Source organism: Pelobates fuscus, chromosome 2, assembly GCF_036172605.1.
Source record: "Pelobates fuscus isolate aPelFus1 chromosome 2, aPelFus1.pri, whole genome shotgun sequence".
Classification (NCBI taxonomy): Eukaryota; Metazoa; Chordata; class Amphibia; order Anura; family Pelobatidae; genus Pelobates; species Pelobates fuscus.
This window is the reverse complement of record NC_086318.1, coordinates 188,578,185-188,605,583: the sequence shown is the minus strand read 5'-3', so window position 1 is coordinate 188,605,583 and position 27,399 is coordinate 188,578,185. Positions and strand designations below refer to the sequence as shown.

The following is a 27,399-nucleotide window of genomic DNA, read 5'->3' as shown; positions in this document are numbered from 1 at the left end:
CTGATATTTTTTTTTTGACTGGGTAACGAAAATTATAAATCAGGGTGGCGCAGTAGACATTGCTTACCTAGATTTCAGTAAGGCTTTTGGCACTGTTGCACATAGAAGGCTTATCAATAATCTGCAATCTTTAAGTTTGGATCCCAATATTGTTGAATGGGTAAGGCAGTGGCTGAGTGACAGGCAACAGAGGGTTGTAGTCAATGGAGTATATTCAAAGCATGGTCTTGTCACCAGTGGGGTACCTCAGGGATCTGTACTTGGACCCAATCTCTTTAATATTTTTATTAGTGATATTGCAGAAGGTCTTGATGGGAAGGTATGTCTTTTATTTTTTTGAATTTTTTTTTATTCTTTATTTTTGTTGTGCATAGGAGATTACAACATTGCTTGTATAGCCACAACAGCTCTCACAAGCATGATGTTCATAGAGTGATAAACATATGTGGCATAAAAAGAACTTGCACATTTTTTAGTAATTAGACGTTTCATAGTATTGCGAACGAGTTCAGCGTGAGAACAGTGAAGTTAGTTAAACATAAGCGTAATATCGAGTAGAATTTTAGCAAGTATGTGCTGTTATGGTACTTTTTAAAGGTAAACCAAAATGTTTAAATGTCTATCTGTTCCTGTCCAAATTAATAAAATTGAATTGCGTATATACGCTGAAGTAATTAAGTCTGACACACAAGGTTCAGGTTAAAATAACTTCGAGAAAGTTTATTGGCAAGTGCAGTAAAAGCGGGCGCGCAGGCCCTTTTAAGAGGCATTTTACGTCATCATTGATTATTAGAATATCAGCAAATAAACATCATCAATTGGATTAATTGTTAAGTGTCGGGGTTAGTGTCTTACTCATTGGTTCAAAGAATTAAGAGGTTAGTCCCATGCCCACCCACCAGAGGTGGGATTGTTCTGGACACGGGTGGGGATAAGGGGGTCTTGAGCGTCATTTTACACGGTCAGTGATATCAGGCCTCATGTCCAGGTGCAAGGTCTCTTATGAATAGAACATTTCATTACTACTGTGTTCTCGTGGCCTTCAAACTATACTATCTTACAAGTTTAGGGAGTAGTCGGCAACTCCTGTGTCTTTGCAGGAAACACAGTCTTTGTCTACTATACTAATTGGGTTGAGAAGTTCAGTCACGTAAGGTAGTTTTAAAATGAACAAGTTAAGTCATGAGGACAAAATGGAGGATTAAAGAAGTCAGGTTAGGAGGACAAAATGGAGGATTGTCACAGTATAAAGTTAAAATGGAGTTAGTACAATAATTCAATACAAGTACAATAAAGATTTTTAATAATCCCACATCATGTGCCATGAGGAACAGTGCACTTTATATGCTAGTGTGATAGAGTAGTATCTTACCGGCACATTTTTAATAAGGACGGGTGTTCCAGACAAAGTTAGACTATAGTAGTGGCTTGGGTTATGCAGGAGCGTACGATAAGTGCCTTAGAGTTAACGCTTGATAGGTCACGTCATGGTGAGGTAACCAGGTCTTAGACATTTTATCAACAAAAAATAGACCTTAAACTGATAACGTAAATGCATATAGAGCCTAACATGCAATGCTAGGATCTATGTTATATACAGTGTTAAGACAATAGCGAGCCGTTAGCGGCTGTGAATGACATGCTGAAATACTTAAATGTACCGCTGGGTAAGGAGGCAGGGAAGTTGAGACAAGCAAAATTTTAACATAACTTAAGCGGCCACAGTTCGTATTACGTGTAGCAAAATCTCACAAGGTCTGGTAAGACAAGTGGTAAAAGTTGTAACATGCTAGACTTCCTATTGAGCCTGTTAAGTGCTGTGCAACAGTGGAATTCTAAGTATTAGACATATCTTGGCTCTAGGCTGCTCCCTTTACTGAATTTAGTACTATAAATGTGTAAAGTCAGTATGCAAAATCAACAGTGATAGAATTTAACTGACCACCTTGAAAGGTTGGCGTTTAGGATCTTATATACAGTCACAACTGCTTCCATATCGCTTCCGTATCGTAGGAGCTGTCAAGGGCTCTGCCTGTTTCTTTCAGCCGATGCCACGCATAGTCCAGAATCTGTAAGGCAGCTTGGTACCGAGCTCCTCTTCCCTCCCTACTCTCTTCCGGGTTCTCTCCCCAATGGGTCGTGGATGAGCTCTCCGCCATTTTCGTCCCCCGGAGTTCTACCTCGTTGTATCTCGATCAGCGTCGCCGCGGGCTTTATGGGTGGCAGTCTGCAAGTTGGTACTGTGCTGGTCCACGTTTTTTGGGACCGCTGAGTTAGTGGTAGGTCTGGGCTTCTCCTGTGGCACAGGATCGTGGGTTGCAGCAATCGGATGACCCGGCTCCGTTTCCCGCCTGTTTGAGCATCGGATTTGCGAGGGGGATGCCATTGCAGGGTGCGCCGTGTGGACGGGCGGATCCACGCCACCACCTCTCGCATTGCCATCCGGTGGGGTTGCCTTCGGGCTTTGAGCTTTGGTGCAGGGCAAGCTTATAAAGTCCCTTGTGTGCTTGGGTGGCGCGATGTGTAGGTGCTTGGTCTTAGATCGCAGCGCGACGCTATCTTGGTTGGGCCTTGTAAGCTTTGTCTGGTTGATGACTTTGTCGCTTGTGCAGGCGTGACTGTGGAGGTATTTGTCCCCAGCGAGGACCGGGATTTCCCCCGCCGGTCCATAGTGGGGGGGTGGGGGGGTAGCAGTGCTGTGATGGGCTTCCGCTTAGGAATGCTTCCTGGGCCGGGAGATCGCCCGTCTTCCCCGGGCTTCAGGCTTCGCTCCAGTTTAGGCCGCATGGTCGTTTGAAGTTTTTCCACGGTGCTTCGGTGCTGGATATGTATCATTACGTTCACAGTGTTTGTGGCGGAACCAGCCTCGCCACTGGGCATTGGAGAAGACTGATTGCCAGCCTCCTGCCATGTGACTATGGCCCCTGGGATGTATTGCCTGCTCTCCTGTACTGCTGAGGATTGCTACCAACTAGGTGGATTTTTCTTTGGAGCTTGTGTAGTGCCCTCTGTTGGTAGCAACAGTAATATGCACTACCTGAATAGCAAGACTGGTAATTTGCATATTCGGGTAGATTTGCATATTGCTAATTCTGCATGCAGGAGAGACATTTTGTGTTAATTATGGTTTTCCCCAGCCATTTATATATGTAATTATGTTATAATAAGTCACTGTATGTTGTCTGCTATGATTTGACTGTTTGTAATTTTATTGAGTTTTCACAGTAATGTTAATGTAATGACCATATGGGCTAGTCCCAAGTAAAATAAAGTTTTAGACAGTTCTACTTCACCCTCAATTTGGAGTCCTGTCTCTTAATGGGGGAAGCTACTACAAGGGATTGCTATGCTTTGCATATTCCCTTGCTATAATCACTCCTAAGCTCTTTTAAGAGCTCGTTCCTGCTTTGCTCTGATGGAAGAGAGGTTCAGCCTGTGGAAGTTGTGGTGTCAGCTAGAGTGCTTGGAATCCTCAAGAAGCGCTAGGAGCATCCATCAACAGGTGATCCGTTACAATGCGATTGTGTCGATCGGTAGCTTCACACTTTTGTCCGTGGTTGCAGGAGCTCTTAAAATGTGCGGCTGGCCATCTTGGCTTTCAGGCCCCATATTCCAGCTGGGAGGCAGTGTAAGAGTCTCAAGGTCTGCATACACCCTTACCCTAATGAAAATGGCAGGAGGCTGGTGTTCACACTTCTCCAAAAGGCCGTGGCCTGGAAGCTTCCATCGCACTGACTGATGGAGATTTATGTGGAAATTTAACTCAAGAACATATTCAAGTATTATTTGTGATACAAAGGGAGGGAGGACTAGAGGGCACTATATGTATTTGTATTTCTAACACTATTGAATTCCTTTAATACTGCTAAAAGCTCATATTTCAGTTTATTTCCATTACACCAGTTTCCTGCTGAGAGCATCAATATTGTTTTCAGTGAGATACCCTTGTTGTAAGACCCATCTGTGGCGAAACCAACTTCGCCACTGTGAACTGGAGAAGCCTGGTTGCTAGCCTCCTGCCCTGCGACTATGGCCCCTGGACATATTTGGGGCATATTGTATTTTATTGTGCGACTGCTGGCCCTTTAAGTACAGTGGTATTTTATTGTACTGCTGCTGGCCCTTTAAGAACTGTCTGGGGACATATTGAGACTTTGGGTAACAATACCCTTTAAGACTATGGCCCCTGAAAACGTATGGACTTTTATTGGTGTGTATGGCCCTTTAAGAACCGTCTGGGGACATATTGTGACTTTGGTGAACAATGCCCCTTTAAGACTATGTCCCCAGACCTGTAAAATAACTTGTTCCTGGCTTTCCCCTACTTGGTTCAGTAAATAGGGCTTACTGAACCAAGTACCACACAGGCGGACCACCCAGAAGCTAAAGTGTGCAGGCAATTTACCTCCCAGGCTGTGAGGTTACTGCCGGTTAATTGCACGTGGCGGCGGCCATCTTTGTTCAGTCGAACGCGGTCAGCGGTGTATGCTAAAGATTCTGTGGAACTGAAATCGGCTACACATTTTGCCGAACACCGCTGACCCTTACCTTCTCCCATACGGAACTTGCAGCTCCAGAGACTAAGTCCCGTTCGAAATGGGACTTAGTCGTTTTTTCGGCATGAAATTGACCGACCGCACAGCCCAAATCTATGGAACTGTTTTGGGCAGGAAATTGTGCTTTCGGTCGGTCATAAAGGACTTCCAGCTAACTTTTATTGAAATTGAATGTATGGTTTTAAAGTTACAGTGTGTGTGTAAAAACTGTATTTTTATTGTATGTAATAATTGGTTTAACTGTTTATCTGAGGGGAGGAAATGTGTGGGCTGCACCAGATGTGTGATTGGTGATTTTATACCTCCCCCAGGGAGTGTCCTATTTGCATGTAACCTCAATAAAAGCCAGGCTGGATGAGCCAGTCCAGAGTCTTGCTTAACCCTCAAAGCGATGTGTCGTCTCGGTCTTTGGGGGAATGGGATTGTATGCTGACTGCCAAGAGTGTAAGCCGATGTCTGCTTTTCTTGTTCAGCTGTTCCAGTGTTCGTGTGGTTCCAGTCGGGAGAATGGTGTTTGCAGTAGCTGCCTGTGCATCTGGAAAGGGGATTATCGCCTAAACGGATTTTTCCCCTTTTATGCTGAAACGGTCCGTTACACCATCTTTCCTGCATAACCCTGCTTGGGAAGCACAGGCTTGCTCCCCATAATATTTTATGTTGGCATTGTGTAAATAGGTTTTCTTTCTCTCACATATTAGCAACCCCAGAGCTGGTTGATAACAATTGTGTACTATTTGCATCTGATGTCTGCACGCACAGCATGCTGGTACCACACAGCCAATGACCCCCTTTCCTTCCTCCATGCCACAACTGCCCTTCACTTAGGATGCCCTTCCTGAACTCCTTCCCCTTTCAGCAAACGCAGAGACTTCAGTTGAGGGGAAACTTGGTGTCGGCGCTGGAAAAAAAGAGTAATTTAAAGCTTTCTGCGGGTGGGCAGATCACCAGAAAGGGTTACTCCAAACAAAATCAGTGTTTTCTGGAAAAAATAAAGTTTTTTGGTTAGAGTAACCATTTAATTCTTCTTACAGTGCATATATCTTTGTACTGCCCTTGTAACCATCCCATACTTGCATGTTGCAGGATCTGGAAAAGAACATTGAATTGACTCAGAGCAGTTTCCAGAGGCAGCTGCAGTCCGAGAGAAAGAAGGCCTATGATGCTCAAGAAGACAATAAGATGCTCAAAGAGGAGCTTCAGAAAATGACCCTGAAATTAAAGGTATGTTAATTTAATTTGTTTCTGAAATCTTTACTAGGCAGAATATTTCTCTTATTTTCAAGAATATCTTGGGATAAGTGAATTTTTCATCGGTCTCTGTATTCTACCGGTCCCCTAATTCTTCCTGAACTGTGGCACAAAAAATATGAATACATTTTAAAATCTTGCATATGACAGGTGAAGATGTTTTGAAAGTATTTAAGCAGTATTTTGCTACCGTTGATGTTGATTGTTGCAATGGTATAGATCAAGCATGTCAAACTCAAAAGCTAACAAAGGCAAAAAAAACAAGGCTTAAAGGATCACTATAGTGTCAGGAAAACAAAGCGGTTGTCTTGACACTATAGTGCCCTGAGGGTACCCCCACCCTCAGGGTCTCTCTCCCGTGGCGCTGAATGGGTTAAAACCCCTTCAGCAGCTTACCTTAATCCAGTGCCGGGCACGTCAGCCGACGTCAGCGGAGCCGAATGCGCATGCATTCAAAGTGTCCATAGGAAAGTATTTCTCAATGCTTTCCTATGGACGCTCTGCGCGATGGAGGCAAAATGTGCCTCTAGTGGCTGTCCGGAAGACAGCCACTAGAGGCTGGATTAACGCCAAATGTAAACATAGCAGCTATGTTTGCATCTGAAGGGTTAAAACCTGAGGGACCTGGAACCCAGACCACTTCATTGAGCTGAAGTGGTCTGGGTGACCATAGTGTCCCTAAGCAAACAATATGTAATCCTGGATATATAGATCTATATTTCACTCAAAAGCTTTACCTCAGGTTTACTTATTGTCTCAGTAGTAATGCCACTGTCTGAAGTGTCCGTTTTTTGCTCGCTCCCACAGTATCAGCCAGGTAGGTAGCTGCACTGTCCTCTCTGCTCGCTCCCTAGTCCCTCTGCAATCTCTAGCCAGAGTAAGGTGTGGCTGCACACTCTACTCCGCTCGCTTCTACCCCCCTTCCATCCATGTCTCCTATTCCCCCCCTTCCATCCATGTCTCCCATGCCCCCCTTTCCACCCATGTCTCTGTTCCCCTCCCTTCCATGTCTATCTCCTTCCTTCCATTCATGTCTGTTTCCCTCCATGTCTCTCTCCCCCTTCCAGTACATAAACCAAAATCTCACGGAGAGACAAAATTATATGTACATAAGCCAGTGCAAACCATATAAACACTCCCTCAAGTGTTTAAATATCAAAATCCATATATAATATAGAATGCACACTATAATAACTACAGTTGTTAAGTACAACAAGACTTTAATCAGTAGAAAAATCACAATACCAAACGGAAAACCATAATAGACAAAGTAACATAAATAGAGGCAAACCGTAATGCCAAAGTACTATACCAAAAAATCTTTCAAGCCCCAAGGCAGAAACACAAGTCACCAACTCTCCCCAGATGTGTCTCTCCCACCTTCCATCTATGTCTCATACCTCCCCCCTCCTGCTCTGGCAGACAGTTGTTTCTCTCACTGAGCCGGCTTCCAAGGTGATGATAGCGCCGGCTCTGCTCTGCTTTTCCCTATAGATAGATGGCTCCCCTCCCTGCTGTTTCTCACCTGACATAGCTGGGGAGGGGTGCCACTCACTCTCTGGTGGCACGCGGTGTCAGACTGCACGAGGGGTAGTCACGTGACACCAGGCGCTCCTACTCAGAGGGGGAGGCGCTCCCCCACCCGGTGTACTGTGCGTTCATTTTATTTATGGAGGCTTATGCTGCCTGGGGATTCAGGCCAAGACGGGAGCAAAAATCACTTGTCAATCTGACAAGTGAATTTTGCGACCCCCTGATTGGCTGGCTGTTTGACATGCTTGGTATAGATTGTCATGCATGGTATAGATTGTCATTGGCCTATAAGTAGTTACAAAATATAGATCAGATAATGATTCCTTAGAAATAAATATATATGGCTTTTTTTTGTTTGTTTGGTTTTTATCCCCAATGTTAAATTCTACACATTCTCATACACTATCCAAGTGTAACAATGGACGCATAGTACATTTACAATATTGTAGTAGATCTTTGACACTGTCTCGTTTTTTCATAGCTTCCTTTTTCCCCCTCTTTTTTCCAGTATGTTTTCTTGGTAAGGATGAGAGAAGCATCCCATGTAGTATGTCGTTGGTGACTTCATCCAGAGTTGCTTCCCTTAGGGAGTGTCGTAATGCTCTGATTTCTGCAAGTTTTGTGGTGGTGGGGTGGGCCTTATGTTGCATTTCATCCCTCCAAATGGCTCTCTAGGACAGCCAATATTTTTTGGATGTTCAATTTCTGTCTGTGTGTGGCCTATTTTGATCTATATCTGTGGATTCTTACATGCCTTTAATTCAATATAAACAATAAAACAAACTCTTACATTCATCTATAAGATAGTGAGCCTTAATTAGGAATCGACCGATTATTGGTCTGGCCAATATTCTGTATTTTCGGCCCTCCACCGGTCCTGGAGGGCCCGGAGCACGCTTCTACTTACCTTCCCTTCAGCTCCCCTGTCTAAATCTCGCGAGTCCTGCAGCCGTCAGAGCGTTGCCACGGATTACCATGGCAACGCTCCGCGTGGCACACAGGCCGCGAGAGTTAGACAGGGGAGCTGAAGGGAGCTGCTGAGAAGGTGAGTAAAAGTGTGCTGGTTCCCATCTGCACAGTCCATGCCACCGGACCACCAGGGAATGCCATATCCCCCCTCACTGGCCAAGTAAGAAGCAGGGAGATGTAAAATAAAAATGCCTCCCCCCCCCCCCATTTTACACACATTACATAACTACACAAACACACACTCTGCATTATATACACACTACACAAACACACTGCATTGAATATACACAGAACACAAACACACACACACTCTGTATTCATTATTTATACACACACTGCATTCACTTTACTCACACTATACACACACTGCATTCACTATACACACTACACAAACACACACACTCTGCATTCATTATTTACACACACTGCATCCAATACACACACACTGCATCCAATACACACACACTGCATCCAATACACACACACTGCATCCAATACACACACACACTGCATCCAATACACACGCACTGCATCCACTACACAAACATACACTGCATTTGATACCGGAGAAACTGACGGAAGCCAAGCACAGAGAGATGGACACAAGTTTCTTCAGGAAGGAAGAGATTCTTTATTGGATCACCGATCGGGACTCAGAGGGACTAATGTCACCAAAATACAGCAAGTTCTGAGCCCCGGACAATAGTGCAGGCTCCTTATATAGGCACATAACTCCTCCCATATTAAGCTCCACCCGCACATTCTCTTGACCAATCAATACAAATAAGAATTAACTTCCTGCTTGACCGCATGGCCTGTCCAGCACAATGGAGGAGGGGAATACTATATCCTGTATTCTTGCACATGCTCCGTACACTACTGATCGTATCTTGCCTCGTGCAACCAACTGATCGATACGTCAGCATATGCACGTACACATGCCACGTGGTAATCTCGGCCTACTAAATTTATTTTTACCGAGATTCCACCACACATTCACTACACACACACATATATTCTTGAAAACCATAAAAAATTCTGACTGGCATATATATTTTGTGCATTTACCTTAATAAAAAAAAAGATTTGCAAAAAAAACTAATAATAATAAACTTGTTCAGTTAACAGTAGATTTGTGTAGAAATATTTATTTTTTTTTAAATGGTAAATGTACAGAATATCGGTAAGTTATCGGCTATCGGCCTGAAAGTTCACAGACTATTGGTATCTGTATCGGCTCTAAAAAAAAACAAACCCCAATATCGGTCAATCCCTAGCCTTAATAATAATCCAATAATAATCATCAAAGGTGGCTGCTCCCTCTCTATTTTCCCACTGTATGCAATCCAGAGCGCCCCGGTTCACTAAGGAGTTACACTTTTTGACGTTACTCCTGATGCGTTTCACCCTCTTACTCTGGCTTCTTCCAACAAATATCTTTGAATCTCTCTTTCCTTCTAAAGCGAACTCTTGTCTCTCTCAATTTGATTAATTGGTCTATTTCGCAAATCTCATTTGCTTAATTAACGTCCTCTGTTATTCTCCAGTGTATACGACCGGTATCCTAATATCAGTAAGCTCTCGGAGCTCTGAAAATGTGCGACCATTTGCCTCCGCTACGTTGCTCCGCACCAGAATATTTGTAGTTCATTTTCAACACATACAACAAAAAGATTTCTTATTCGTATATACACAAGCATAAATTACAAAAGTGTGTTTGTGTGTGTGTGTGTGTATCTATCTTTCTTCCTGCTTATAAAGGAAGAAAGAAAAACATTATTAAGAAGAGGAATAAAATCAACAAACATAAATACAGTGGAAGAACTACAAGAAACTACATATGTCAAATTCTACATTAAGACCCATAGGAAAGAGTGTAGTTAAATTATATACCCCGTTGGGATAGTTTTGTTTGTTTGGTTTTGGTTTTTAAAGCATCCCTGCCTCTCCAGTCTTTTTTTTCTTCTATGCATATGAATATTAGCTTACTTGGGTCTTTGTGGCATTTATTAAAAATATGTAGACAATGTTTTTTTTATTTATTTATTATTATTTTTTTACTTTAAAAAAAAAAAAACACCTTTTTTTTAAAGGGATACCGTAGTACTAGGAATACAAATCTGTATTTCTAGCATTATACATCCCTCTGGCATCTCCCCCCTAATCCGCGGCACTATATAAGGGGGTGAATAAACCCTAACTGTACTTGCCTGATTCCAGCGTTGATTTCCCAAGACGCTTGGTCGGCACTTCACCTCCTCCGCTGTTACCTGACCCTGTGGAGCTAATGCGCCTATGTGGCGAGCGCCACAAACGCATTAGACCCTCCCCATAGGAAAGCATTGCTGCAATCCTTTTCTATGGGGATTTTACTGACCGTGGATGTCCTCATGCAGAGTGTGAGGATGTGCAGCATCAGTTAGGCGACCAAAACCAAGGAAGTCAGTCTAGTCGCTGTCTGACATCCTCTAGAGGCAGTCTTAGTTCTGCAATCTAAACCAGAAGTGGTCTGGGTGCCTATAGTGTCCCTTTAATTCTTTTTATATGTTCCTTCTTACGATTATAAAGCTGTCTGGTAGTACTTCCTACATACTGTAGGTTGCATGGGCAAGGTAGCAGGAGAGCTAAATGAGGCTCTTGCTTTGGAACATAATGGAGGTGAGGGAGTCTCATACAGTGGTTGCCATGTAAAAGGTCAAACATTCATAAACCGGGGGTGGGGTGGTTCTAGCACAGCGAGTTGCCGTTGCTATGGCGCTCGGAGTATTCCCTGTACAAAAAATGCCTCTTGAAAACTGTCATTAATGTTTAAATCTATGCTGTGTCTTATTGTACTTTTTAACCATATATTTCAGGAGAAAGAAAAGGAACTTGATATAAAAAACATATATGCTTACCGTTTAAGTAAGCCATCCCCAAAGAAAATTACAGAGGTTACACCAAGGAGAAAAGGTGATTATTTTTTTGTGTGTCTGTCTGTCTATATCAAAAATTTTATGGTGGGGGAAAATTGTGATTGAAAACCCCTTCTATCTGTGGATAGTTAATACAATGGTTTTTTTTTTTTTTTTGTCATTCTTTCTTTTATTAAGGCATGTAGGATGGGGTACAGAAGAAAAATTGGGGGAAACATTCAAGAGATTTACAGCATAGGGTTGTTACATCAATCAGAGAGTAGATAATGTTTCCAGGATTGCGATGCCTCTTTTTTAAAAATTTTTGTTGTTAAACTTTAGCTTGAAAATACTGGCTATGGACCATAGGATCCGATTGGTAAGTCGCAGGCACATTTTTATGTAAATCTAACAAACATCTGATAGTCTAAACATTTAAGTCATTAAAATATAATGATAAGGTTGACGTTTACTATAGCTAAGGTAAGTAAGTTATCGCTGTTGGTCGTGGTCTGAATTTACCTGTCTAATGTGCTAAGTGCGCAGTCAATATAGGCAGGTCGGTTTAGTTTTGTAGGGGAGTAACGGCGTGTAGTAGATACTGCAGTGTGTCACAGCGTCTTACCCTGAGCTATGCAAAGTTTGGGGTTCAAGGTTTTCTTGTACCAGGTAGGTGCAGCGCTGCCTAGCATAGTGGTGCAAATCCGCCAGAGAGCACTGTGGACAGATTGTGGGGCTGTAACCTGGCTTGTGCTGAGGCATATGTAGGTATCTTTTTGTGCATTAGGTAGGCTAAATGAGCCTGCGGAGCCGTGCTATGCCGGGTATACAGGATGGTACGGTTCATGTAGTAATGTTAGGCATAGCCTGGTTTTAAGTAGCACCATGATGCATTGAAAAAAAAAAAAAAGGACCTATGTGTGAGCCTTGGTACACATTAAGGTGTATAGTATGCGAAGTGTTAGGCTGTCTGATACCCTTGGGCCTAGTGAACTGTGAAGTTAGAGGCTGCATGCGGAACCCAGGCCTATTCTGTCAATGATTTAAGACAAATGAGCATGAACTGCGGTCAGGAAAATAAAGCATACATATGTTAAACCTATGTTACATGCAGGGTTATACATAGTGCAGTGTACTGCGGTCGGTCGAGGATCTTATGTACGAGTAATTGCAGGAGAAGGAACAAATTAAATAAAAGTTAATGTAAGCATTCAGTGGCTCGTGCGATGGGAGGTAGCAAGAGAGATACATGGCCCCGACAATGTTTGCATGTAGTTTTCCGGACACTGCCCGCCTTGGCGGTCCGTACGTCACTCTTTTTCCAAGGAAGTAGACTGACTTTTTTGTAGGATAGCCGACCTACAGGCTGGCAAATATGAACAAAAATAACCTAAACCGTTTAAAACAAGTAAACATACTGTGAATAGTAGGAAAGCAAAAAACTTTACAGTCTGAAAAAAATGTGGTCGGTGGGATGTGTCAGATAGGCTTGGCTTAGTACAGAGATCGGCTAGTAATCATGCCTACGCCCTTAGTTATACACAATGTGATAACAGAGTGAGATAATAAAAATAAAGCTGTGATACACACTAATATAATAATATAATGCTGATCGTAGGTATCGGCCTAGGCAACAAGGTAATAAGTACATGTTTGGGGCATCGGCATCTGTCCTCAACAATAATGTTCCTGTTCAGGGCAGTGAAGCTGAGTAGCTCATAGCAGCCCAACGGTGTACTTTCACATTACAGGATATTTTATAATTTACCAGTCCTGACGGCGTATGCTCCATGGCCCGGTGGTCCCGGTGTAACATGTACGAGGTGAATGCGTCTGTGTCAAACCTCTGAATGTCCCAAAGTCCCTACGATGTGACCGTTGCATAGGCCTCTGGAGTGGAGCTTTGGGGTACAAACGGTGCACTCCGGTCTGGGTCCCACGTATGGGTGCGTTCTGGGGAGCAGATGTTGGCATTGCCCATCGTGGCTGACTCCGTAGGTGTTAGCAAATCATGGGGTAGGTTCAGTAGCCGGAGAAATGCCGGGGCGTCCCGCATGTCTTGGATGCTGTGTGTGGTCGACCCTCTTGTGACCGATAAAGTCCTGGGAGGTCGCCACCGATAGTCCAATTTGTGGGCCCGGAGGAGTAAGGTGAGGGGTCTAAGCGTCCGGCGCCACGCCAAGGTGCTACTTGATAGATCCGGGTACATAGAGATTTCCATGTTCTCAAACCTGTAGGGAGTCTTGCCCCTGAAGGCAGCGAGGATCATTGCTTTTTGTCCGCTGTTGCGGAGGTTCAAGATGACATCCCTCGTAGCAGTGTGTGGTGTATTTGAGGGCTTGGGGATTCGGAAGACCCCCCCTGGGGTGATCGTCTCATGCCGCCCATGTGGCAGGGCTGAGAGTATTATGCGGTCGACTAACTGTGGAAGTTCGGCGTCGGCAATGGCCTCTGGGATTCCCCTGATTTTTACATTAGAGGCGCGTCTGGCATCCTCCAGGGCCGCGAGGCGTTGTTCGTAATGCCGGTTTTGGTGCTCCAGGTCTTGCACCGTGTGGTGTAGCGCGGAAATTTCCTGGGCTTGGGCCAGCGATGAGCCTTCAAGCGTAGAGATGCGGCCTGTCAGGCCTTGTAGGTCCGCACGAAGTGCTGAGACCTCTTCGCGGAAGCTGTTTTTCAGGTCCGCCATCATGCCTTTCATAATCGCCACAGTGAGTTGTTCTGGTTCTGCCCTTTTGTTCTGGCGTTTAGTCTGCCGCGGTGGGTCAGGGGGTGGCAGGTATCCCCCTTTCTCCTCCTCGGATAATTCCTCGGAGAAGTCCGAGCACCCCCCCGTGTTGGGCCGCCATGTTGGCCTCTGTGGCTCCTCGTGCATGCATCCACATGTCCCCGATCGTTAATCCCGGGGTGGGCTTATGTGGTACCGGTCTTTTCCCCTTTTTCCCCATTAGGTCGCTTGGTGTGTGCCAGTGGAATTAGAGGGATAATGGGGTAATTTCAGGCGTTTTTACAGTTTGGGGCTCGGAGCTCCGTTTACATGCGACTGGTTTCTTCAGCGTTCAAGCCCCGCCCCCCAGTTAATACAATGTTAAACAAAAATCTGCACACCAGTCAAGCCATAAGACTTGCTTTTCCCACAGAAACACAAATCTGCAGTGATGTTACTACCGCAAAGGATTCTGGGTGGGCATATGCAAATTAGTCTAACAAAGAATCACATTTTTGCCTCATTCTATTTTAAACATGGATTCCTTTAAGTCTGTGTTTGCTGTATACAACAGCTTTGAAACAGAACTTAGGAAAAGATGCAAAGCCAGTGAACCACTCATGGACAGCTGTTTTGTTGTTAATGCAAATCATCAGCATGAGGTTTGTTACTGGTTTGATTTCTGTGGAAAAAGAAAGTCTTATGGCTTGACTGGTGTGCGGTTTTTTGTTTAAAATATAAATATAAAAATATGTAATGTTCTGCTATACCGGCAATATGTAGCCATCTTCATTGGTTGGAAATCAAAGAATTTGGCAAGGATCATAATTTAAAATAAGGAACTGGAGGGTTTTTTTTTTTTTATATCTCTCTAATGGCAATTTAAGTGTAAGGCAGGGCTTGACCCATTTGTTTGGAATCTATGAGCCAGCTAAAAAACGTTAGGAGCCAGTGTTTTTAAAACTAGTGAAGTTTAGTTTACGAGAAATATACAATTCTTAAAGGGACACTATAGTCACCAGAACCACTACAGTTTAATGTAGTTGTTCTGGTGCCTATAGCCTGTCCCTGTAGCCTTTTCAATGTAAACACTGCCTTTTAAGAGAAAAGGCAGTGTTTACATTGCTGCCTAGTAACACCTCTAGTGACAGTAACTCAGACGGCCACTAGAGAGCCCTGTGTCAGTGCTGCACAGTGTGCAGCACCTTTGTTCAGCGTCTCCACGCTCTGCATGGAGGTGCTGAATGTTACCCATAGAGAACAGGTCATGTTGCTCTATTATCTGTTCAGATTCCATATTATTATTTTTCAGTTGTAGTTTGTGTGCATCTTTTTATTGTTTTCACTGTTTTTAATTTTATACCACAATCATGGAAAGTATCCTAGTTCATAGCCTGCCATACATAGCATAGATCCTCTTGAGCCAGGCTCACGTTTGATGCATGGTCATTATTGGCGAGGAAAGAAAGATGTGACAATTCCAATTTTGAAATGTTTGATGCTCTTATGGTTAAAAATAAGCCATGGCTTTATACATAAGACTATTCAGTTTAAACTAACATATTCAGCCCTCTATAACTGACGTGGATGTCAAAGTAGGGTCATATAAGTAACTGCAGAGCTATAGCTCATATTTTCTTAATTGCACTCAGTATAGGAAAGGACCTGGAGATAGCAACACAGACACCTTCACCATTTTCTATCACAAACTACCCATTTCATCCTTATGTTATATGTGTATTTGCATTTTATTCTTTTTCCTGTAAACTATGTATAAGTATATCTGAGCTTCACCCACCAAACATGCCTGGTAAAGGAACCCTTCGTGTCCTGAAAGCTTGCAAAACACCCCTCTATCATGGTTATTCTTTACATCCAATTAAGGTATCACTTATTTTGTTTGTAATTTTATTCTCATTTGGTTAACTAGCTAACACAGTACCAATAAAACAATTACCGGTATTCATATATAAATATCTGTAATGTAATCTGGACGTTTGTTGTCCTGGAACAACAGTTATAGGCTGATTTAAAATGTGTAATTTCTCTTCTACAGTTATGAGCCATAGCATAAGCCCAAGGGGATCAGGTATTAAAAGCGCAGATGAGGAGTTTTCACCAACGCCACCCTTGCCTCCTCCACCTCCACTTTTAATTGATGAAGTTGAGGAGAACCAGCAAGCTGCTCTCAACATGGTAATGAACATCAATAGCACATGCATTAATATGAGTCTTAAAATTGTATTAATGAGTATTGAAGGATAAGGATATCAAAGGAAAAGTCAAACACTTTTCTCAGTTATGGAGTGATGCAGTGAAATGTTATTTTAATTCATGTACGGTATTCTCAGGCTGTGTGATATCAGGAAAGCGCAATTGTGTGTGATATCATGAAAGTGTGTGTCTGCGTATTGATATATATAAGAGCACTCACTTTTATCATGAAAATTTAAGAGCAGCATCTCACTATTTAGTAACTAACACAGGGCTCAAAGCATGCTGATACAGAGCCAAACTGTAATCGGCAGTAATGATGCAACATTCATTGAAAAGACCACTCTGGTTACAGCACATAAAATAAAATAGTATGGTCCAAATACATATCCTATTCGCTTTATATATAAAAATATACGAAGTCTGGAGACACAACCTCAGCGTGACAGAACTGCCACTACCTCACGCGTTTCATGTAGACAACTCAAACTAAATCATAGGATCTGTTATGCTGAGGTGCCGTTTCCAGATTTCATATATTTTTTTCTAAATAACGCAAATTGGATACAGATTTGGACCACGCTATTTTATTTTTTGTGCTGTAACCAGAGAAGTATTTTCAATGAGATATAGCTAATGTCTGTGAATATGTATAAACTGATTACTACCATAGATAAATAGGCATTATCTGTGCCAATATAGAACATTTTATTTTATTGTTCAGGAATTTTGTACCTGATATCAAGATTGTTTTTGGTAATTTTATTGCACTAGAATTCCCCGTCATTCCTCAATGCTACTTTGTTTGACTTCTTACCTGAGATCTGCCAGGCACCGGTCCCCACCACCACTATAGTTGACAGAATGCCGGAAGCTATCTGTCTGAGCTAAGCACGTAAAAATGATCAGCTTGGTCAATCTTGGCCAATGAGCAGACCTTGCACTGCAGCACTTCCAGCTCTCCGTCAGCTGTAGTGGACGCAGAAAGCCGCACTTGGCAGACCCCAGGTAAAAAGTCAAACCCTTCTAAAATGGATTGAGGGGGGTGGGGGGGATATTCAATGCTTCTCCAGTACTGGTACAGTCCAAAGGGCAGCTAGGTCACCTAATCTGGGGTCTCTTGTCCCGTAGAGAAGCAGTTAAAACCAAAGAGGGAGGTGCAGTTCCTGGAATATCCTTAGAGTGTGTGTATGTGTGTGTGTGTATATATGTATATGTGTGTGTGTATATATATAATACAACAGTAAGGTGAGGGTAAATAAAATAATATGCACTCCCCATCTGAGGATATGGTGGAGTACAGACTCTATAGGAGGTTATTGTGGATGCAGCTTCTCTTGCAGATATGTAGAAATCCAAGATATATAGTGCAATATGCCAGACTTAATATTAAAATATATAGCTATAAAAGACGTGCACTCACTTGTACTGGAGCCTATAGAGTTGCTTCACAGGTATGGCATGAAGTGGTATGATCCCCACTCTAGGATATAGGTGCTGGTGGTCTCTCTCCGATTATATAAGTAAAAGAGAAAATAAAACCACAATAGTAAAGACTGTAAAAAGTGAAGAAATGAAATAGATAAAAACTACTCACATTTGATAGAGCAAACAGGGATTGCTCTGGTCAACAGGCTTAGGTGGTATTATCCCCACCAAGGATATGGACTACAGGAATCCAGCAGCAAACAGGTCCAATAAAAAAGTACTTTTATTGATAAAAAAAAATGAATGATGATTAAAAAAAAAAAATGGGGTAAAAGAACTATATAAAACAATATTTAACTGCACTTAACGCACAATGGCTTTCTCAAAAGTGATTTACCTATGTTGGAATATATACGACAAGCTATTTAGAAATCTTGATACAAACCATACATATACAAATCATTTTTTGGTATGTGAAGAGTTAGTTATAATGGTTTACAGATGGTTAAAATGTTTTTTACAGATGACATGATATGCTTCGGATCATGAGCCATTCGAAGCCTTCTCCATACTTTTTTCTTCCTATCAGTTTGCTACAAGTTTATCCAAAGAATGCTGTTCAAGAACTGGACTGGCTATTTTAGATGTTTTTTGGCAAAGACTAAACTTACCTTTACATTCTTATGGTGAAAACCTCCTGTATTTGCGCTCGTGAAGTCATCTCTTTATGGTAGACTTGGATAATGATATGCCTACCTCCTGGAGAGTGTTCGATGTTCTGAAGGGTTTTCTTTACTATGGAAAGCATCTTACGATCATCTACCACGTTTTTTTTTTTTTATGTACCAAACTGTTGATTTGGCTACTCTATCAGGTCATCTATCTGGTGGACATTTGCAGCCTATTTCACTTGCATTGAGAGCTCCTTTGACCGCATGCTGTGTGTTTCCAGCAACAGCTTCCAAATACCAATAACACACCTGGAATCAACTCCAGACATTTGACCTGCTTAATTGATGAAGAAATAAGGAAGGAATAGCCCACATCTGTCCATGTACCTGCTTTCGAGTCAATTGTCCATTTACTTTTGGGCCCTTGAAAAATAGGGGCTACATGTTAAAGAGCTTTAATTCCTAAACACATACTCCAATTTGGATTTGAATACCCTCAAATTAAATCCTGAGAGACTGCACTTTAAGCCCAAAGTCATAATCTAACTATAACTTAAATTTAAATAGCATGACTTGTGTCAGTGTACAAATGTATCCGGGCTTAACTGTATTTGCTCTGAACTGCCCTAAATAAAGTCGAACAGTTATTTAACTTTAAAAGTAAACTTCTTCTTTTTTTTCTTTTTTTTTTTTTTGTTTGAAGAAATAACCGATATCTGCTAGTTAGATAAACATCTATCTCTTGTGTAACAAATATTTGTTGTTTGGGTTTGTTGTTTATGTTTATTTTTGTTTTGTTGTGAATTATTATTTCTTTTTATTTAGGAGCAAAATAACTTTGAAAAACAGCTAAGAGAGGAAGCAGATGAGCTTAAACGGGAAAAGGAAATGGCAGAGAGACGGAGACAGCAAGAAGATAGGCAGAGAAAAGAACAAGAGAGGAAGATGCTAGAGGACAAAGCAAGGATTTTGCGTGAAGGTATGGCTGTAGTCTTACTTTGACTAATTTCAATATATTGAAAAAAGAATAAAAAAATCTTTCATTTAAAAAAAGGGGGTCCCAAGTCGAAAGACTATGGGTAACCATTCTCAAAAAAAGGATAGATTACCCACAGAAAACATGTATAACCCACTATAATTGGTAAGAAACCAAAAATGTAAATATAAACTTTATTAGTATTTAAAGGACATTCTACATAATAGTGAAAAAGGAAACAAAAAGGGCAAAGTGGAAAACACCAGTAACTTGTAAAAAGTGTAATATTAAAATGGAGAAACCTAGGGGGTATGGCAATCTAGCTTCTATCTATCAATCACAGCAAGCGTGAGAAAATATATTAATTCTTGATCAACCCAAGTAGAAAGATAGTATCAACAAAGACAGCTGTTTAATAATAAAATGTTATTCCAAGTGGAAGGCTAAAATCTAGCCAATACAATAGCAGCAGTCTATGGGGATCGGAAGAATAAAGCTTAGCATTTAGATTCAAAATTAGATATATATATATAGAAAATTAGAGATATTTTGAAAATTAGAGATATGGGAAATATTAGAGATATTCAAAAAGGTAAATAAAAGGTATGGGTAGATACAATGATAGAGATAATGTCAGGTAATGAAAGTAAACTGGTATATTAGTAGAGTCTGATGATAAGGAACAGGAGGGAATGTCATTTAAATACTAATAAAGTTTATATTTAAATGTTTTTGTTTCTTACCAATTATTGTGGGTTGTGCATGTTATATGTGGGTAATCTAACCTTTGTTTGGGAATCGTTACCCATAGTCTTTTGACTTGGGACCCCCTTTTTTTCAAAGAAAGATTTGTTAAACTCTTTTCAATTTTGTCTTTTCTGGGTTAAGCCCATATTATCCATTTAGTCCACTCTTGACTCTGGGGTCAGGTTTTTCCTGCCCCTCTAGTCGTGTAATTTAATTTATATATATATATATATATATATATATATATATCTATATCTCTATCATACAAAATACACAATCCAAGGCACTCGCTTATTCACTAAACAATGATTTCAAATCTCATTGATTGTAATAGTTTTATTTAAAACACCTCACATAGGCAAAAATAATGGGGGTTTAGTTACATTATATGATCATACATTACATAAGCCTGCCACAATGTCGAAGTACCCCATATTCGGCAGGTCCTATCCTAGTAGCAGCCTAATGCTTGCTCTTATGAGATTAATCCACTTACTTGGGAAATACTTCCTTACTGGGACTCTCTGCAAGTCAACGCTAAATAGGGTCCTGGAATGAGGCATCTGTGACAGGGAGTTGTGCAAAACCAAGGAGTTAGCCTGGACTCCCAAATATATAAATGAAACCAAGAGGGCCGAACTCTCCTGAGTGCACTGGATTCTGTATTTTGTATATGTTGGCCCCAGCAGCACCCTATAATGTATGCATGCTCAGGTGAGTGCATCCCTCTTGGTTTTATTTATATTTAAATTGTTGTGGTTAAACCTCCTGTATTTGTAGAGCAATATATATGCGAGATATATGCTTAGAAAATTTTATATGTATATATATATATATATATATAGTTGTTTTTTTTCCCATCATAATAATCAAATCCACATTGAAAAATATATTTCAATCATACTAAATTCGCATTCAGAAACAGATGGGAAAAGCACAAGGATGCATGTGTGCTGTTTAATCACATAATCTCCTAAACTACATGTTTTTAGTTTTAAAAGAAACTTTTTTACAAAATTGCAAAATACACGGAAGGAATATTGTGAAAATAAGGTGGTTGTGTATGCCAATGGGAGTCCAATATTAAACCCATATTACTACAATGAAGAGTAAAAAAAAAAAAAAAGTCATGCCAATGAGGGCGGCATATGTACTAAACAGGAAGCAGCCAGCAGCTGCTCACTGTAACTAAAAACGAATGCCTGGGTAGCCAATGTTATAGAGTCACTAGAAAGACCCCAGCAAAATACCAGGGGGACCTAGTCCCACATGGAAATCAGGTGGGATTTAAAATGAAATAATGGAGGATGGAATACTCCCATGACAATAAACCATAACCTTTGAATAGTTTTTTGATCTTATATGGCGTGAGTGTGGTAACATGCTTAGGTAGTGTGATGCAATGGCATGTATATATTATTTAATTTAATTTAATAAGCACCAGAATATTCCACAGCTATATGGGAGGGGTGAACAAAGAATCTGGTCATTGCTTTGACATACAGGTGGTGCTCAGATGAGCCTCCATTGGTATGTAGCTTCTTTTTACAGGCATCCTAATGGTTAAAAGGCAGCCTGGCCCAGATTTGTGAGGCCCTGAAGAAGGGACTTTTAGTCTTTAATTTTAGCAGTTTTGTTTTTACCAAAGAGTTTGTGTTGATGCCTTTTTCATAAATGGAGGCATGTAATGTATGAATGTAGACATGTAGAGGTTAAATGGAGGCATTCAGTTGCATGTCGTGTTGTCTAGGTTTTTCTGCTAGCCTCCTTTAAAATATTTTTCACTTTTCCTTTCCCTTCCTTTTCTTTGCAGAATGGGAAAAAGAAGAATCTGAAAGAAGGAGAAAAGATTTAGACCACCAAAGCAAACTTAAAAAAGAAGAGCACATAAATACTACAGAAGAAGAAAGGCATAAAAAGGAGCTTCTGCTTGCAAAGCTGTTTGAAATTGATAAGGAGACCCAAGATACATTTCACTCTGATTTACACAAGTCTCCTCCTCAAACACCACCAGATTCATACCTAAATCTGGACACCGCTAAAACAAAGCACAAGATGTACACCTTCTCTGAGCCCACTCAAAAACTGTTCAATGGGCTTCCAGTTCATGATAGTCGTGACGTTTCTTCAAACACCGAAGCATCCATCCGCAGAAACAAAAACCTTGATTCTGCTGTTGATCTTACATTTGGTAATTACACTCCATCTTTTGGAAAAGGACGATCTGTTGCACTAGATCAAAAGGATCAAAAAATATTGGAGGACCCGGTTATTATAAGCAATACTAAATTAAATATACAGAAAGATAAAAAGTCCAATTTACTTGAGCAGCTTTTTGGAAGCAGCTCTACCACTGCACTCCCATCAATCCCTAAAGCCAATGACTCCAGCGGCCTTGCTGCAGGCAATGCCAAAATTGATCAAGGTTCCCAAAATACCTTTCCATGGGAAAGGAACACTAAAGAAAAAGATGATCCTTTCATCACCGGTAGTGGCAAAAGCATAAACTCTAATAGACACAGCTCACAACCCACAGTAGGAAAACCCCTCATAAAACCTATTGACTTTTCAGAGGATGACATTGAAGAAGTGGTACTATAAAACAGAGAAACAATATGTGGCAGAACACTCCTTTATAATATTTTATACTGTCCTTAATTTAAAATATAAAATTGCAATATGTGAGAGAGTGTTAATCAGCCTTCTTATTTATTTGCAATGTAACTTTATTGAATAAATTCTAATGTGAAAAGTGTTTTATTTTTTATTTTTATGTAAAATCTCGTGGGGCTGCCCAACTGCTTTTATATATATATATATATTATTTTTTTGTTTTGTTTTAAAATGGAGCATATTTTAGAGACGATCATGTTTTATATTTACTTGGATGTAAAATGTAAAGATTTCTGAGAATGAAGACGCATGGTATTAATTGTGTACAATTGAGAAGAAAATACTATCATTCTTCTGCCAACCTCTCTGACCTAGTTTTATCAGAAAGACTGCTGTCTACCTATGAATTAATACGACAAAATCTACTTGTACATAAGTAGTACAACCTTGTTATTTTATCTAGCTTGGATAAATGGAAACACTCTGGACAACATGTTACCTACACAAGTGTCTGTTATTGCTTTGTAATTTCTAACTTTGTGCTTGAGCTCGTGTGAAAGCATGTGTATGTGAAGCAGCAGACCAATGCATCATGGAAACCTGTAAAGGAGAAATTTGCAAGGTAATGCTTTTCTTGTTTTGTCTTTTATATAATTAAATAAATGAGTAAATGTAATTTTTATTCAAATCATTAAAAAGGTTGGTGTCAATTATCCTAGTGTCTTCCTTTTCAATATCAAAAATATTTTTAAAGAGATGCTGTTCACGAAAAATATAAACCAGTATTCATTATAGTTTAAATAAATAAATAAATAAATAAAAGCATGGTGTAACTGGTGTACTGATATTTTGATTGCTATATTGCTTTATGCACTACTCCTTTCTTCATTATTGCTGATCCTGTGTCTTGTGAGACAGGCTTTGTATGGTAAGAAGTCTGCATTTCTCAGTCGTGCAAGATTTCCATGCAGAAATTCAAGATTTTCCTAGTCTTGAGATCAGAAAATATAGATGTTATTAAAGACAGAAGGCAAGTATTATGCATTTTCTTTCTTTACTAAACTCCAGCAGCAAAGACATTTACAAAAACATTTTAATGAATAACTGGAAGGATAAAAACAATAAATTACTAAAATAGAACACTAAATAACCAATCAGCATCCAATGTAGACTATATAAAACATGACTCCTAAATCTCCTTCCTCTTTCATGCTGCATTAATAGAAGTATAAAACCAATAAAAACCTCCAAGGAGGTTTGAACCAATCCAAACTTTGATCTCCAACCAGGATTATACTGAAAAATAAGAATATGGTAAGGATAATGCTCTCTTCCTGCCTTTAAAGGACCACTATAGGCACCCAGACCACTTCAGCTTAATGAAGTGGTCAGGGTGCCAGGTCCAGCTAGGGTTAACCCTTTTTTCTATAAACATAGCAGTTTCAGAGAAACTGCTATGTTTATATTAGGGTTAATCCAGCCTCTAGAGGCGCTTGCGTGCTTCTCACTGTGAAAATCACAGTGCGAAGACGCCAGCGTCCATAGGAAAGCATTGTGAATGCTTTCCTATGAGACTGGCTGAATGCGCGCGCGGGTCTTGCCGCGCATGCGCATTCAGCCGAGGAGGAGGACAGCTCCTTGCCCGGCGCTGGAGAAAGAGGTAAGTTTAACCCCTTCCTCACCCTAGAGCCTGGCGGGAGGGGGGCCCTGAGTGTGGGGGCACCCTCAGGGCACTACAGTGCCAGGAAAAAGAGTGTTTTCCTGGCACTATAGTGGTCCTTTAATAAAATCTATATCTTCTGATGTCAAGACTAGGATGTCAAGAAAATCTTGAATTTTATCACAGACAGTAGGCTTATTAACAATACAGAATATGCATTAATCAAATATATGCAGAATTACTTCTGAAACATGCAAGTTAGGTTTAAAATAAAATCTATCACTTACGGATCTGGACACCAACTGAAAAACTTCTCTAGGTGGCAATTTAAACAGGATGCAAAGAGGTCCTAGTGAAACTAACTCCACAAAGAAAATAAACGTTGGAAAATGGTAGGATCCAACATCCAATCGTTTTCCGTTTCCTCGATGGAAAAGAGAGAGTAGCCAAATTGTAGTGTAAGAAAATCTCAGAAACTCAATCTCCTGTGACAGTGTTAAAATAATTTTTTCGTAGTTTATTGAAAATCCAAGGCTTGAAAAGTGACATAATGAGAATGTCGTTCAAATAGATTACCACTCTAACTCCCTTCCTGCGAAGAAGGGATTCTACTGGTTTGAGCAACTTGGTAAAACACTACGTTGCAGATGATAAACCAAAAGGCAAAGATTTGAATTGTGATTTTGTCCCTTTCTATATAAATTGTAGGTATCTCTGACAAGTGATGAATAGGTTCTGTAAGGTACGCATCCTTCAGATCTATTTTTTATCAACCAATCGAGTTTCAAAAGATCATAAATTTCCCCCATTTTGAAATGTTGGTAATTGACATAATTGTTCAAATATTTAAACGTTATGACTGGTCTATGACCAGCATCTTTTTTTTTTTTTACCAGAAATAACTGAACTTGAATGTTGGCATTTTTTTTTTTTTAAATAGGTCTGATATTTCTTGATTTGCTAGAGCCTGGTCTTGAATGGAAAATGTTATTGGGAAATGTATATGTATTTGTACAGGATTTTAGATGAGTTCTGTTTTGTATCCCAGTACTGTGTCTAGTACCCAAGCATTGTTTGTAATCGGACTATAAACATGGAAATTATGTGTAAGTCTGTTTCCTAGCCTTTTTGGGGAAGAAGGGGGAGCTAATACTCACCAGAGGCTGATCAGAAACGAGATACTCCTTGTTGACCTCTGGATCTCCACGGTGTGCCGCTTATAAGCTTGTTGGGTACAAAAAGACGGTCTGGCTGATGGGAATGTAGTTCTAAGAACCTGCCTATTTTGTTAACCCCTTAAGGACACGTGACATGTCATGATTCCCTTTTATTCCAGAAGTTTGGTCCTTAAGGGGTTAAGAGGCTAGAAGAACTCTTACAGCAACCCTAGCAGAATCAGATTGAGGCAGCATCAGATTCAGTTTTCAAAGCTGAATCATTAGAGGAGGTTTGAAAGGAGTCAAGTTTGTTCCTGTGTATGGCCTTCCCTGCCCGTTTATCTTCCCCACGTGCAGAAGGTCTTTTGTGTGGTGTTTTTACACTCTTAAATTCTGCTTGCATTCTGTCATGATTTTGGTCCTTCCGTGTTTCATGATGTTTTGAACATGTAGGGAGATATCAAAAGGACCGTCGAAACAATGTTTGCCTTCCCAGACATCCTAAAACCCTGAAGGGATATTAATAATATGACTTATTAGAATGGCTTAAAGCTTTAGCCACTGATTTTGCAATTGTTTCCTGCATAGAGGACATTGCAGTTGAAACTGTTTTATTCAAAGATAGGTCCAAAATATTTTAAGCATAGTCGGGGAGGATTTCACAATAATTAGATGTACAGGGTGCAGCGTCTGACTGTCCAACATAGCAGACGTTTGCGGAGTAAGCTCCTGAGTATGACACACCAATTAATTAGTCGATCAAACAGATTGCAATTTTTACCACAAAAACATAGGGGATACCTTAGCAAAATGAAAGATACCTGACTTTGGGCTTTCCTCGTCTGGATCGTCTAAATAGCACCTATTGTGGCCTTGAAGCACAGGAGGCGTAGGAGAGATGGCCACTCTCCAGGTGCTGAACCCGGCTGACAAACTCAGACTTCTCTGCTTCCCCCTAACCCTTTGGATTGGTAGGGGTTATCCTGGTCTCAGGAGGTAATCCTACACCATACATCCCGTAGCCCAGAACTGAAACGTTACAAGGCTAACAATGATGACTGTGTCTGTAACCAGAGACTTAGCTGCGACCTTACTTACTGCATCCCTTGCTATGCTGGACCTAATCCTTGTGAAATTTGTAGCTTGCATAATGGCAAAACATAGGGGCTCATGGTCATCTAGCCCAGACAACCCTGTAGCCCAGCAGCAACCTACCTCTTTACCCATGACAGCATCATTACGGCAACCCAAGCAAAGCCCAACAGGTCAGTTTGATCCTTAACCTAAACTGTGAATGCTGGAAGAATTTGGATCTTCCAGTAATTTGGGGCCCTATGAACTCGAGGTGAGACCTGCAGTGGTTTGGAGATGTGTCTTGGCCCATTGTTCTGGGACTCTGCTCTTTCCCGCTTCTCAAGGTGGCAGTGACTGCCTAATAGAGATCCTGTGGCAATTGTGTGCGGGACTACAACTTGCACTCCCAAGTTACAACTACCCATTCACATGGGATCTCCTGCAGAGAGCTCAGCTGTTCTCCCATAATTTTGGAATTGGGTGAGGACAAAAGTGGTCCCTGGCTGTTCTTCAGCGAACTGTGGTGACTCCATTCTCTTGGGTCTTACTCCAGTATACTTTTTCCGAGGTGGACTTTTATTTTTTATTTTATAGTAGCTAACAGTCAATCCAGCTGAATTAATCCCTATGGTTACGTTGGTTGGTGGGCCTTTCAGTATATGTTACTTCCTGTGTTGTCGCTTACCCCATGTTAAGTTTTTTTTTTTTTTGGTTTGTTTGTTTGTTTTTTTTTCTTCTTATCCCATTTACTCCTTAATTGACACACACCTGTCTGATTTACCTTTAAAAATAAATATCAAAATAAACAAAACTGCAGCATTTCTCAGTACTTTGTTACATAACCAAGACCTTTACTGCGGTTTATGATCTTATAAAATGTCTTTCCAAGCCTGTATGCTTACCTCTGCACTGCTAAAATAAAGAATTTAAAAAAAAAAAAGATGCACCAGGA

General features: G+C 40.8%; 1 protein-coding gene across 1 annotated transcript in view; it reads left to right on the top strand.

Moving 5' to 3' along the window:
- LCA5 (lebercilin LCA5) overlaps positions 1-22,698 on the top strand; it is a 43,681-nt gene extending 20,983 nt beyond the window's left edge. The window contains exons 3-7 of the mRNA XM_063441141.1: positions 5,640-5,777; positions 11,162-11,258; positions 15,964-16,103; positions 19,046-19,199; positions 21,757-22,698. Of these exons, the coding sequence (XP_063297211.1) occupies positions 5,640-5,777; positions 11,162-11,258; positions 15,964-16,103; positions 19,046-19,199; positions 21,757-22,544 (1,317 nt within the window). The 3' untranslated portion in view covers positions 22,545-22,698. The remainder of the gene's footprint in view (positions 1-5,639; positions 5,778-11,161; positions 11,259-15,963; positions 16,104-19,045; positions 19,200-21,756) is intronic.
- Positions 22,699-27,399: the final 4,701 nt, after the last annotated feature.